Source organism: Pollachius pollachius (genome assembly GCF_949987615.1).
Source record: "Pollachius pollachius genome assembly, chromosome: 2".
Lineage (NCBI taxonomy): Eukaryota > Metazoa > Chordata > Actinopteri > Gadiformes > Gadidae > Pollachius > Pollachius pollachius.
The window spans coordinates 603,568-616,700 of NC_136935.1; the positions used below are offsets into that span (position 1 = coordinate 603,568).

At 47.6% G+C, this 13,133-nt stretch overlaps 1 protein-coding gene across 1 annotated transcript in view; it reads right to left on the minus strand.

The window, feature by feature from the left end:
- The window catches only part of abcc2 (ATP binding cassette subfamily C member 2), a 33,332-nt gene extending 22,108 nt beyond the window's left edge, over positions 1–11,224 (minus strand). The window contains exons 1-16 of the mRNA XM_079730250.1: positions 11,047–11,224; positions 9,299–9,472; positions 8,926–9,063; positions 8,483–8,623; positions 8,130–8,252; positions 7,982–8,037; positions 7,667–7,889; positions 7,244–7,428; positions 5,800–5,977; positions 3,936–4,190; positions 3,513–3,578; positions 3,121–3,258; positions 2,016–2,162; positions 619–703; positions 463–529; positions 196–322 (exon numbers count right to left, since the gene is read on the minus strand). Of these exons, the coding sequence (XP_079586376.1) occupies positions 196–322; positions 463–529; positions 619–703; positions 2,016–2,162; positions 3,121–3,258; positions 3,513–3,578; positions 3,936–4,190; positions 5,800–5,977; positions 7,244–7,428; positions 7,667–7,889; positions 7,982–8,037; positions 8,130–8,252; positions 8,483–8,623; positions 8,926–9,063; positions 9,299–9,472; positions 11,047–11,091 (2,148 nt within the window). The 5' untranslated portion in view covers positions 11,092–11,224. The remainder of the gene's footprint in view (positions 1–195; positions 323–462; positions 530–618; positions 704–2,015; positions 2,163–3,120; positions 3,259–3,512; positions 3,579–3,935; positions 4,191–5,799; positions 5,978–7,243; positions 7,429–7,666; positions 7,890–7,981; positions 8,038–8,129; positions 8,253–8,482; positions 8,624–8,925; positions 9,064–9,298; positions 9,473–11,046) is intronic.
- Positions 11,225–13,133: the final 1,909 nt, after the last annotated feature.

Sequence of the window (13,133 nt, forward strand, 5' to 3'; positions counted from 1 at the left end):
ATTTCTCAAAAACCACTTCAAGCGAGCAGATAAACTTTTTTGTGAATTAGAGGATTTTTATGCGAATTTTGGTGTTTCCATCACGTTTACTGATTCGATACTTCAAAATGTGCATAAAATCAGGGGGATGGAAACGCAGCTATTGACAGCGTGCGAGTGACAGCACGCGAGTGACAGCGTGCGAGTGACAGTGACCTGCAGGTTGACAAAGCCCTTGATGCTGTGCAGCTCCCCGAGGATCGCCGAGATGAGGGAGGACTTCCCAGAGCCAACAGCCCCCACCACCGCCACCAGCTTCCCCCGCCCAACATCCAGGGAAATGCTGGGAGACACACACACACACACACACACACAGTTAGTGTGGAGTCTGAATGCATACTGTGCCGTCCCTTCTGAAGGAGTGTGTATATAGCGTGTATGACATGGGCCAGGGGCCGTGATGGATTCGATCAGCACACTCACTTCTTCAGCACAGGATCCACTTCTTTCTCCCAAGTGAAGGTTCCGTCACAGATGCTCAGCGCTGTGTCTGAAGGGAGGACAACGCAGGGTGGGAGAGGGTGAGTCACATACAAAGGTCACACACACACACACACACACACACACACACACACTCACTGAAGCTGGAGTCGTGGCGCACGATGTCCGGGTCCAGGTCATCACCCCCCAGGAACTTTTCGAGGCGCTTCTTCGACACTGCCGTCTAAACATAAACAAACAAATACACCTCAGTACTTAATCAACTATCTCCATGTATGAGTGTGTGTTTGTGTGTGTGGAACAGCGTATGTGTGTGTTTGGGTGTAACAGTTTGTGTGTGTGCGTGGCGTGTGTGTTTGAGACAAGGAAATGGAAAAACAGTAAGTCTGGTTACTAGGCTAAATAATGAAAACCAAAAAACGACCTTCATTATATTGCTTATGCAACATTTTAACCACCAGTTGGCAGAGTAGACAACAGGTTCATTACGTGACTGTAACACCGTGGCCTCAGCCCACAGAGGGAAGTGCTCTGTCCTTAACAGACATTAACACGTGTCATGGGTCCTCAAAGAACACCCTGTCACATGAGAGTGTCCTTATACAATACCAGGAGATCACTTGAAATCCAATTTCACCTGCATGTCATAACGATCACCCCAGTGCAAGGCTTGGCAGTGTAGCGCATCGTGGAACTAATGAGAAAAACGTGTTTTCATGTCTAGCAATTTCACACTACTTTTGCAGGGACTGGTTTTGCCAAGTCACACAGATTAGCTGTTTTGTCAGACTGGTTCTTTACAGTTTGGGGCATAGTTTCAGGGGATAAACGTACTCTCTGAGTGAGTGAGTGAGTGAGTGAGTGAGTGAGTGAGTGAGTGGGTGGGTGAGTGAGTGAGTGAGTGGGTGGGTGAGTGGGTGAGTGGGTGAGTGAGTGGGTGGGTGAGTGAGTGGGTGAGTGAGTGGGTGGGTGGGTGAGTGAGTGGGTGGGTGAGTGAGTGGGTGAGTGAGTGGGTGAGTGAGTGAGTGAGTGGGTGAGTGGGTGAGTGGGTGAGTGGGTGAGTGAGTGAGTGAGTGAGTGGGTGAGTGGGTGAGTGAGTGAGTGGGTGAGTGAGTGGGTGGGTGGGTGAGTGAGTGGGTGGGTGAGTGAGTGGGTGGGTGAGTGGGTGAGTGGGTGAGTGAGTGGGTGAGTGAGTGAGTGAGTGGGTGAGTGGGTGAGTGAGTGAGTGAGTGGGTGGGTGAGTGAGTGGGTGAGTGAGTGAGTGGGTGGGTGGGTGAGTGAGTGAGTGAGTGGGTGAGTGAGTGGGTGAGTGGGTGAGTGAGTGGGTGAGTGAGTGAGTGAGTGGGTGAGTGAGTGAGTGGGTGGGTGAGTGAGTGGGTGAGTGGGTGAGTGAGTGGGTGAGTGAGTGAGTGAGTGGGTGAGTGAGTGAGTGGGTGGGTGAGTGAGTGGGTGAGTGGGTGAGTGGGTGAGTGAGTGGGTGGGTGGGTGAGTGGGTGAGTGAGTGGGTGAGTGGGTGAGTGGGTTTCCGTACACACCTGCACCATGATGGCGATGAGCATCGGCAGCATGGTGAGGGGGAAGCGCAGGATGTTGAAGAGCGCGATGGCGGTGAAGGCCTTCTCTGCGTCCAGCACGTTCTCCGAACTCACAGCGACAAACACCCCGAACGTGGCCAGTGAGACCTGCAGCCAACACACACTGAGGGGACGTCCTACCAGACGCTCCAGCTACTTTCCTTTAATTCTTCATCGTTCACCATTACTCTTTATCTATTCATTTTGCATGTCTTTCATTTACCAATGTATACATATTTGTTTCTACAACTCATCAGGGGCGTTTCTAGGTTTCTGAAACATCCATGGTTTAGCCCAGAGGGAAAATGGCACATTATTTTGTATGCAATTTTTTCACAATGCTTTACCTAAATAAACAAAATACACAGTTTATTATAGCTTTAAATAGCTACCTGACTGCTGTGCTGCTTATCCCCAAACATCTAAAGTTCCATTCAAGTTATTTCAGACTAAAATGAATACAAGTGAGACAGACCATCCATCCATCCATCCGCCTGGGGATAAGATAGGTTCATTCACTTGAGGTGTTAAACAGTATGGTTATTTTTTTAAACTGATTATACTCTTGCCAGAAGGACTATCTAGAAGGACTAGGCTACTTTATTTTGAGATGCTCCTGGAAACCCCATGACTCTTTCTAAATAACTAACTACCATTAGTGACTAGAATCATTTTATTCCTTCTAGAGTCTAGTTACCAGTAAATATACCAATAAATATATTTTTTTAACCAAAGTTTTATTCAGGGCTTTATCCCTGAATAAAGCCTAGTGAAGCAACTGCAACTCGTATTGTGTACATAAATATACTTTCCATGTATTTATATTTTGCTGTTGTCGGGCACGTCTCAATTACTGTGCTATACTTCCTGCCATGCGACCCTAGTTTCTTATGTTATTTATCGAAGTCTGTCTATTTCTGCCTCGTCAGTCCCCGTCCCTGGACCTACCAAAGAAGGGGCGCAGTAGAAGATGAAGGTGGAGAAGGAGTTGAGGTACTAGGACCTACCAAAGAAGGGGCGCAGTAGAAGATGAAGGTGGAGAAGGAGTTGAGGTACTAGGACCTACCAAAGAAGGGGCGCAGTAGAAGATGAAGGTGGAGAAGGAGTTGAGGTAGGCAAACTTCCTCATGACCTGCAGCTCCTGCCCACGGATGCCCTCCACCTGAGTTTGGAAGGACGGCTCCCAGGCAAACAGCTTCAGGATCTGCGGAGGAAATGAACGTATGGTCATGAGGAACCTCAGGGTTCTGCTCCTGACGGGGGTCATGAGGAACCTCAGGGTTCTGCTGACGAGCGGGCGCAGATGGTGTCTGCTGCATAGGAGGAGATCTTGGGCCTTGCCGTTCTTCAGATGAACAACCTTTTACTTTGAGGCTTTTATCACCCAAACCTGCCACGTAGCAATGTTTTAACAACATGACCGACAATCAAGGGGAAAATCTGCATAGTCACACTCACCTTCATGCCGTTGAGGATTTCATTCATGATTTTCAGCCTCTTGTCTTTGTACTCCATGTTCTTAATCTGAAAGGAGGAAAACAGAAAAGAGGAAGTTTTGAAGGTTTGATCTTAATAAGCCCCTGAAGCTATCGAGAGAACCACTCAAGGGTAAATATTTGAATTCAATGGCAATTCAATGCTTGTGTGCATGCATGTGTGTGTGTGTGTGTGCACATAAGAGCACGCGCATATGTGTGCAGGATTGTGTGTATGTGTGCCTGCCTGTGCATGTGTTCCTTTGTGAGTGTATCAATGCCTATATGTGTGTATCAATGTGTGCATGCAAGTGCCTGTGTGTGTGAGTGCAAGAATTAGTTAGTGCTTGCGTCATGCGTGCACACACACACACACACACACGCACACACAGGATATTCTCCTGACCTGCAGCTTCCGGGCCTTGGTGGCGAGGAACCCGTTGATGGGCACCATGAGCACCATGATGGCCAGGCCGGCCAGCACCGACGGGCCCAGCTCCAGCCACAGGAAGGCGACGGCCAGGAAGATCTGCAGGGGGCAGGACCACAGCAGGTGGATGAAGCTGAAGATGTCGTTGAAGCGCTGGGCGTCAGCAGACATGAGGTTCACCGTCTCCCCCACTGTGGACTCCTTGCGGGAGCTGTTGGACACCACCAGCGCCTGTGGGGGGGGGCGACACAGGAGACCGAGAACGTATCAGTAAAGACGCACCCTGGTCAATCGGTACTTGCGTTTAAGTCATCTGTACATTCTATGGTCAGTCAATGTATCACTGGGTCTCACTTTATGCACACACTAGTGCAGTTCAAAACATTCCAAACGTGCTTCTTTGTGTTGCTTGTTTGGCGTCCGGTGTTGCTGCCTGCAGAAGCGCTCTTCACAACAACTTCACACTCGACAATTCACCTCCTCTGCAAAACACCCAGCAGTGCAGTGCCCACTCCGGGCCTGCTGAGAACAACACGCCGCACCGCACTGCCTTGGGTCCGCAGCGCTAGACCTGCCAGGGAGGGTCCTGCTCCAGGGTGTTTGGAACGGGCCTGGAGCAGGACCTGCCAGGGATGGTCCTGCTCCAGGCCAGGGCGGGTCCTGCTCCAGGCCAGAGCGGGTCCTGCTCCAGGCCAGGGCGGGTCCTGCTCCAGGCCAGGGAGGGTCCTGCTCCAGGCCAGGGCAGGTCCTGCTCCAGGCCAGAGCGGGTCCTGCTCCAGGCCAGGGCGGGTCCTGCTCCAGGCCAGGGAGGGTCCTGCTCCAGGCCAGGGCGGGTCCTGCTCCAGGCCAGGGCGGGTCCTGCTCCAGGCCAGAGCGGGTCCTGCTCCAGGCCAGGGCGGGTCCTGCTCCAGGCCAGGGCGGGTCCTGCTCCAGGCCAGGGCGGGTCCTGCTCCAGGCCAGGGCGGGTCCTGCTCCAGGCCAGAGCGGGTCCTGCTCCAGGCCAGAGCGGGTCCTGCTCCAGGCCAGGGAGGGTCCTGCTCCAGGCCAGAGCGGGTCCTGCTCCAGGCCAGAGCGGGTCCTGCTCCAGGGTGTTTGGAGCGGGCCGATGGCTAGGCCCCCGGTATTGCTGCTTCACGAGAGGCGCTCATTCTAACAACTTTTCACTCAACACTGAAACTTCCTTTCATCAGTAATAGCGTGTGGTCGATTAGGATGAATGGTTGTAGAAAACAGGACTGACGGAGACACTCCTCTAATTAGATTGAGAGATAGAGATCTATAATAAGATTGAGAGATAGAGATCTATAATAAGATTGAGAGATAGAGATCTATAATTAGATTGAGAGATAGAAATCTCTATGTAGCACACTTACAAATAACATGCCACTTTATTTTGTGTTAAAAAAATTATAATCTATATTTCTGACTCATATCTATCCCCTTTTGTGTTCTTGTGTATTTTATAAATATCGTTTTTGACACTTTATAATTATTGTTGTTTTGTGTTATGTGTATTTGTATGATGTGTCCTACTTGGTTTTCTTATTTATTTACTTTTGTTCGAAATAAAGACGAAATTAACTTCAACTCTCACTAAATACCCTCTAAACCCTCACACTTCCGTCTCTGACGACACCAGCAACCTCTGAGAGTGCTGTGGATGGTGTTTTTTTTGTCTACTACAGCTGATTTGACAGAGTTGTTGGAGAAAGAAAAGAAATCGCTGCACAATGGTGATGTGTTGTGTTGGAACCACAGAGGCCAAGAGCTGACAGTGTCTTTCAGCTCCGAGAGAAAAGTAAACCTTGTTCAGGGGGGAATGGCAGCCGACCGTACGAACCTTCTTGTACACAGCGGCCATGATGGAGGTGCGGACCTTCATACCCAGGACAAAGCAGCGCTGGAAGTACTGCTGGAGGAACAGGGACTGGAGGATGGCCACCAGAACCAGCAGCACAGAGTACATGTAGCCGTGCCAGTCAGGGGCGTCTTCGTTCTGGGTGAAGGAGATCATCAGCCTGAAATAGTACGTGAATGGAGTTTTTAGAGCAAATAATCGTTACCATGGGAATGGGCCTAGTGTGTGGGTGGACGCTCAATTACGGCCACGTAAATTAATGAGGATGCAATTCTCGACAATAACAAGACAAAGTTACGATAATGAATAAATAAGTTAAATGTATAAATAAAACAAAAAATGTAAAAAAGGTAATACTTGGATTCTCTGCGGTGCACTGCTGTGCTAAACCCCTTCTTTAATTATCTGAATAAAGACATCCTCCCCTTGATTTCGCTCAAAGACAAAACAAATCCTTTTTCTTTCAAAAACTAGGATAACAATGTTATATTTTCGCTAAGAGTTAAACTATTGAGGAACTGTCCCCAGTTCCCAGAAGTTTACTTTTGCAGGTTAATAATTCAAACAGATGATACGTTGAGTCAGAATTCAGGGAAAGACATAACATTCAGTCTAATATAAAAACTTTTCACATACCGACTATTCTCAGTTAAGTTAAAATGAAGACTCATGCTGTGAGATTTAGCAGTTAACTCCAAGATTATCAAACCACGGATGCAATTCCAATTTCTTTCCATCGTCAATTTGTTTGAGATAATGCAAACAACTTCATATAGCAAGGATTTTATAGGATTACACCAAAACTATTGTATTCCGTAATACACAATGTATTTTTTCATTCGTGTTAGCATTTACCCTTAACATCAACTTAACGTGTATTGAAGTAATAGACTTTCTCTACATTGACACTTCATAAAAGTGTGCTAACCCATGACTGCAGTAGGCTTTTTAATCAGTGACATATGTGACACTTCTGAACGATGACACAATGGCTTGTCCCTTTACGGGACTAGAGATGGCAGAGAGTTCCTTGTACCCTGCAAAGTGCCAAATGTTCTGCTAGCATCAGCAAACACAAAGAACATTTGTGTTTAGCAAAGATTTGGGACACATCAGTGTGGGACCTAGAATGCTATGTTAATTGTCCCAGATCTCCACATTAACGTGCTAGAACGGGCCTTTTGACTCAGAGCGATTGAGTACTTGAAGAAAAGTGTATTTCGAGATCAGTCAAAGGTTACTTGACATGATGTCTATAATGTGTGACTAGCATGATAAAAACAGCATGTTTCTTTAAGGATTCATTGTAATATTTAACAGTAGATAGGCCTATCTTAAATCATTATTTTGAAAACGAATGAGAAAAACAGATTTTAAAATGACTCGTTTGAATGATTGACTGAAGGAATATTTCAAAAAGACTCACTTCAGGAGTTGAGGACTGACGAAGGCTAGCAGGTCCTGCAGGAGCTTGAAGAACGCCGACTCGATCAGAGTTCTCTTGAAGCACTTGAAGATGGTGAAAATGAGCCACGCCTGAGGGTAGTTCTCATCTTCCTTCACCTTTTCTTCCTTCCCTTTCTTGCCCTTTTTCTTCCCCTCCATTTCCTCCTTATGAGATGGGACAAAGTTGAGTAATAAATCATCATTATAATAACACTACGCATGCACATCTGGTCCTAGACACAGCCCCTCTGCTCCGCCCAACTTGAACCGAAGCAGTGCCTTACGATCCTGATCCCAATCTATCCAATCATCACAACCTCCACATCCCTTCACCTTTGTGCCGTTAACATCTACCATGACATGCACACCCGTGTGTGTGTGTGTGCTCGAGTTTCATATGCACCATCATCAGTACGTCTTGGCTGACGCCGTTCTGCTTGGATGGCAGGCGTTCCTTCGCAGGCTTTGCTTCGGACTTCTTCTTCTCGTAGCGGAGGCGGGCGTCGCCCAGCTCTGATTCCATGTGGGAGTGGAAGTGGCGATGTATCTGACTGGTACTGTCCACCTCCTTCAGCTCCCACAGGTCCTCCTGCACCAGGGGCCGCTTGTAGCCGTTCAGCACCATGCTAACACCACCGCAAAGGGGAGGGGGATCAGAGAGCCGCCGGGGGGGTACACCGGAAGTGAGGTCTGGGTGTCTGTCTGTGTGTGTGTGTACCTGTTAAACCAGTTGAAGGTGATTCTACTTAAAAAGGCCGCCCCTGCCTCTGGATTCTACGGGAAACAAAAAGAAAGAAAAGAGCGCGTTTGGAATTGACCAAAGCCCCCGGTGGTCCCTTGTGCTTTGATCTGGGCGGTGCCGGTACCTTCTTGACCACCTCCGCTGCGTCTCGGGGGACGTCTGCCAGGGCGGACACGACCAGCCCTACCAGCTCCAGGGCGAATGAGATGTAGAAGAAGCTGTATCTGGGGATATCCGGCACCTCTCCCTAAACAGGACAACAAGCGGTCCAACAGGGGTATGACCGGGTTGGACAGGAGGTGGAGCAGCGTAGGGTATCTTTACATTCATTTGACCTCAGAGCAGCCACTCCCTATTTTGAAGAAATTCCCGCCGAAGTGAGAGGTCTAAAAATATCAGCGTTACTTAAGTTACGGCTGCTGCGTTTGACCCCCTGCCACGACACACACAACCCCATTCCCCCCTTCCTGTACACACCAGTCTGAGCGCCGCTCGCAACATCGTCTGGAAGGGGAAGATGTCACAGCCCACCAGGAGCATCCAGAACAGGAAGAGGGTGGAGGAGTCCACGGCTCCTTCCCTTCGCCGCACTCCCTCCTGGTACAGCATGACCAACATCTGCACAGAAAGCAGAAACTCTCAGCATCATGACATCTGAGCTCTGAGAGCTCAATGTTACGGAAGCAATGTACACAGAGAACTGAAACTCTCTACCCATCGTCCATTACAGGGCGGATGGCTGTTAACACGTGAGCTAACAGGACAATGTTTCTGAAACAATAGAGGAAACAAAGTTCCCCTGTGGTTCTCGTCCATTGAAGGGAACGTCATGATATTAGCTTCTTAACGTGTTAGCTTAGCGAAATGATCAAGAAGCGATGGGGGATAGAAACGGTCTAAGTGTTTTGTTGTTTTTGTACCCATGAGATGGCGTAGATAATGGGGTTGACATAGAACACCAATGCATGGCTCCCAGTTCCACTCGATGCACCATAGTCCTCTCCTAGCGTCAGGGCCAGGCCAGCGAGGGCAATAATGAACAACAGGCCAGCCACCAGCTGAGGAGAGCAGACACAACCAATTAGGCCCTCTTATTATGGAACTCAAACCATGAAGAATGGATATATTAATTCATCAAACACAATTCATTTTGAATGAATGATACAATTTGACCTTAACTTGTATATGGGTTTTAGATTGAGCCAATACAATTTTATCAAACTATAACGCAATTAATCAGTTTGAATAATATCTTCATGCGTCGTCTGTACTGGTCCTCCTACAGATCCAAACCTGCTTGCTGAGGTACAGCCTGGAGACGTGGTAGGGCTTCCCGCGGCTCCTGAACAGGGCGGCCAGGTGCCAAGGGCTGCAGAGCCAGAGGAACCCCAGGGGCAACCAGACCAGCACGGTCTGCTCCAGGCACACGGGCAGGTCGGGCTCCTCCGTGTCCAGGTAGGACGAGTTCTGAGAAACACATCACAGGAGGATTCATACAACCGTATAGAGGACATTCATGCTAGTGCAGCTATATGTAACAGACAGTATATATTATGTAAACAGTATATATAAATATAACTGTCTAAAAGTCAATGCAAAAATAAAGCAGCTATACAGAATAAATCTCTACACTCTAAATTAAAATATCGGGAGGGACAATTGGGATCAACAATGAATAAGAAACTCAATGTCAAAACATTGAAGATCATTATATTCCCCTCATATATATTCATCAATTGATAATCAATTGATAATCTGTTATCGTCGCCCACTGATACATCCCACAATATCAGTCGTCCGAAAAACGTCTGCAGGGGACACGTGTCTACTTTGTACATGTAATCCAAATCATGGAGGGTCAACAGGAAGGACCCCAGAACGGTGCTCAGATCATTGAGGCTGGGGCCCGTTGGGCAGATAGTCCATAGGACTATCCAGCAGACAGCAGGGGGTCCCAGGATGTCTCTCCCCCCCCCCCCGGCCTCATGTGGGCCAGCATTTGTGTCGGTCCATGCTCTTAAAGATGGAGGATGTGAGGGGAAATCCTTCGGTGGATTCATTTTGTCTACCTGCCAACGGTCCAATATGTCATCCATTGGTTGGTGGCAGGTGTAAACTTTGTACGCGGTAAGGGTTGCACCCAGTCATTAGGAACACCGGGGGTCTTAGTCCACTGATGTTCCTGAGGGGGCAGGGAGCTGCTGGCGAGAGCTGTGGGGCTTATCAATGAGACTCTGGTATGTAGTCTGCGTTGTGGTCCTCACGTGGTCATCCTGAAGGTTGTCGTCCATCTTCCTGCTGTGCACGTCTCTTCTCTGCCCCCTCAATGTCTTTTGTACCCTCCAAGCTCCACCATAGGCCCAGACCTGAAGAAGGCCCTCTTCTAGTCGCCTTCAAAGCTACTACAATAAAACGATTGACGAGCAATTATAAATATTAACGCCGTTCAAAATTGCTGAGTCACACTCTTTCGTATGCCAACGATTAATGTTCGTTAAGAGAAGGTAAAAACACGGAAATAGCAATATGAGTAGTTTGCTGTAGCCTATGTTTTACTATTTTGTTATGTTTAGTGTGGCTACTCATCGACTCTGCTGTATTTTAATTGTCAAAATCTGACCTTTACACACACACACACACACACACACACACACACACACACACACACACACACACACACACACACACACACACACACACACACACACACACACAAACAGCTTCCGTTCAGCGAAGAAACCTCAGATCTAATGTTTCCGTTATAAACAGACGGCACCTCTGATTTACTTAGAATGGTGAAATGTTATCTTGAAAACTACAAGCAGTAAATTGAAGGCCTATGTTTTCGTTCATATGGGAATGTTTGCGGTTGTTCGTGGACATTAAATCGAAGCACAACGAACATTGTAACCAAGTGAGTGAACAAAGTGTTAAAAGTTTCTAAAAAAATATCCGTTCTGATCGATTCACCCTTTAAAGTTTCACTTTACAGCAAACAATTTAAAATACCTGACATTCTCCACCCTCCTGGTTACACTCACCCAGAAGACCGAGCCGCAGTATTCGTCCAGCGCCGCGGCAGGCATAGCTGCCTGGAGATGAGCGCCAACGCCGCTCAGATGGCCAGACAATAACCCCACCAACACACGTGTCGGTGTCGGGACACTGGCTTTAGGGGCGCCCGCACGCCTGCGGCAATTTCCACGGCTCCAGGGACGGCAGTGCGTGTGAGTGTGTGACCGCGAAGGACTTTCAGTTATGAAACCTCTAAAAACAGAGCTGACAGTTAAGCCTCTTCATTCACACACACAGGACAAGACTAGCACACCCAGTGGTCCTGTATCTCGCGTTAGGTGCCGGCTGGTTAATGTATAGCCCGAGACTTAAGCAATGCGTCCTTTAAAGACCGTCCCCAAGGATGGATACTGACCATTACAAACAATTAGTCACTGCGCTGTAAACAAAAGCAATCACTGCTTAGTAGCCTATTCTAGAACGCTGGCACACTACATAACTGTAGACTGTAGCCTAAATGAGTGACACGATGAACAAGGCTCCTCCCTTGCACCATAGTCTGTCCTAACTGGAGAGCTGGGTCGGAGAGCTCTAGTGTCTCCGGCAAAGCAGAGGGGAAAAAAGCATGGGCAGAAGTGCGTGTTTGAACGTGCCGAGGGGTAGATGAAAGGCTATAGCGGGACTTACACAACCAAACCCCTCCTCCCCCTTCCTGCCCATGTGTGTTTATGGAAGCGCTCCGTAGAAGGGTTGTCGGGGGGTGGGTGGGCGTGGGGTTCACGCACGCTACGTCTTTCACGTAGCATCCCTTTAATTCTCCAGCTATACATATGCGTGTGCTTGGCATTCCACCGGTATCAGTGCACGTGGATCTGTATATTTGTTGTGTTTCTATAAAACATGTAGTAAATTATTGTGAGCTTTTCTTTTCTTGCATGAACCCACTGCATCCAGAACCGCCGTGAATACAGTTAGGTTAAGGCTCACCCAACAAATATGTTGCTTTGATGCTTGCTAGAGAACAATGGCTCTGAGGTAGGTTGGACGCAGTTAAGAGGGTCCCTGCTGCTAGCCAAGGACATTTGGCTTACAATATGAGAGCGAAGCAGGCCTACCGTTCAATCTCTCTCTCTCTCTCTCTCTCTCTCTCTCTCTCACCACCTCTCTCCACCTCTCTCTATATACCTCTCTCTCTCTACATCTGTTTCCCATTCGGAACACGAAATCCTCAAAGAGCTGGTTCCCCAAAACACATCTTAAAACAGAGCTCCACATATTGTTTGCTCTTCCTCTGTTTTCTCCCAGTGTAAGAGGTGATTATCGCTGGGCGTGTCCTGTCTGCTCATTACAGCAAACAAACGAAATACTAACTTTGCCTTAATTTGATTTAAGATCTCTGCTTGCGGGGAGTGCCTGCTATAAATGCATAAATAAGACTGGTAAGAGGTAAAATGCCATCAGATACCCAATTAGCAATATCCATGCAGTTGTGTGCGTGTGTTAAAGATAATGAAGTATGTATTTATACTTCATTACCAAACAATAAACATGGCTTCCATGTGTAAACAGTCCAAGTCTACAGTCCAATGCCTCTCGTGTCCAAAGCCAGAGCAAAGGAAAGCAATAACTATAGCATTTAGCAAGATAGCATGATAAGAATTAGTCATAGCCTAATAAAGTTGAGCTTCAATCACTGTAGCGTGACTCTTTTGGTTACGTACCATAAAGCTGGTGATAATATAACTAGTGAAAGGTTATGCAAGGCGCTTCACTCATTGGTCTTTTTCTGTTCTGCTGATAGTCAACATGTGTAAAGAAATGTTATGCAGGGTGCTGTACTCATTTGCAGGATGACCCTGACCATCTAAACACGATCTCTTGGTTAATCATTACATCCCTGTTGATAGCAACATCAGACTCACTCCAACATGGATGAGTTTGCAATTTTGAGTGTGTGTGAGACCAAGGATGGCAGCATGACATAGGCAAATATTCTAAGGCCCAAGTAATCGTACATATTTAAAAAGTATTATAAGGTATCAAATATATGTGTATATGTCAATATAAAGATAGTGTCAGGAGTGTGTAAAGCAAGAGAAAGACTTAACTAACT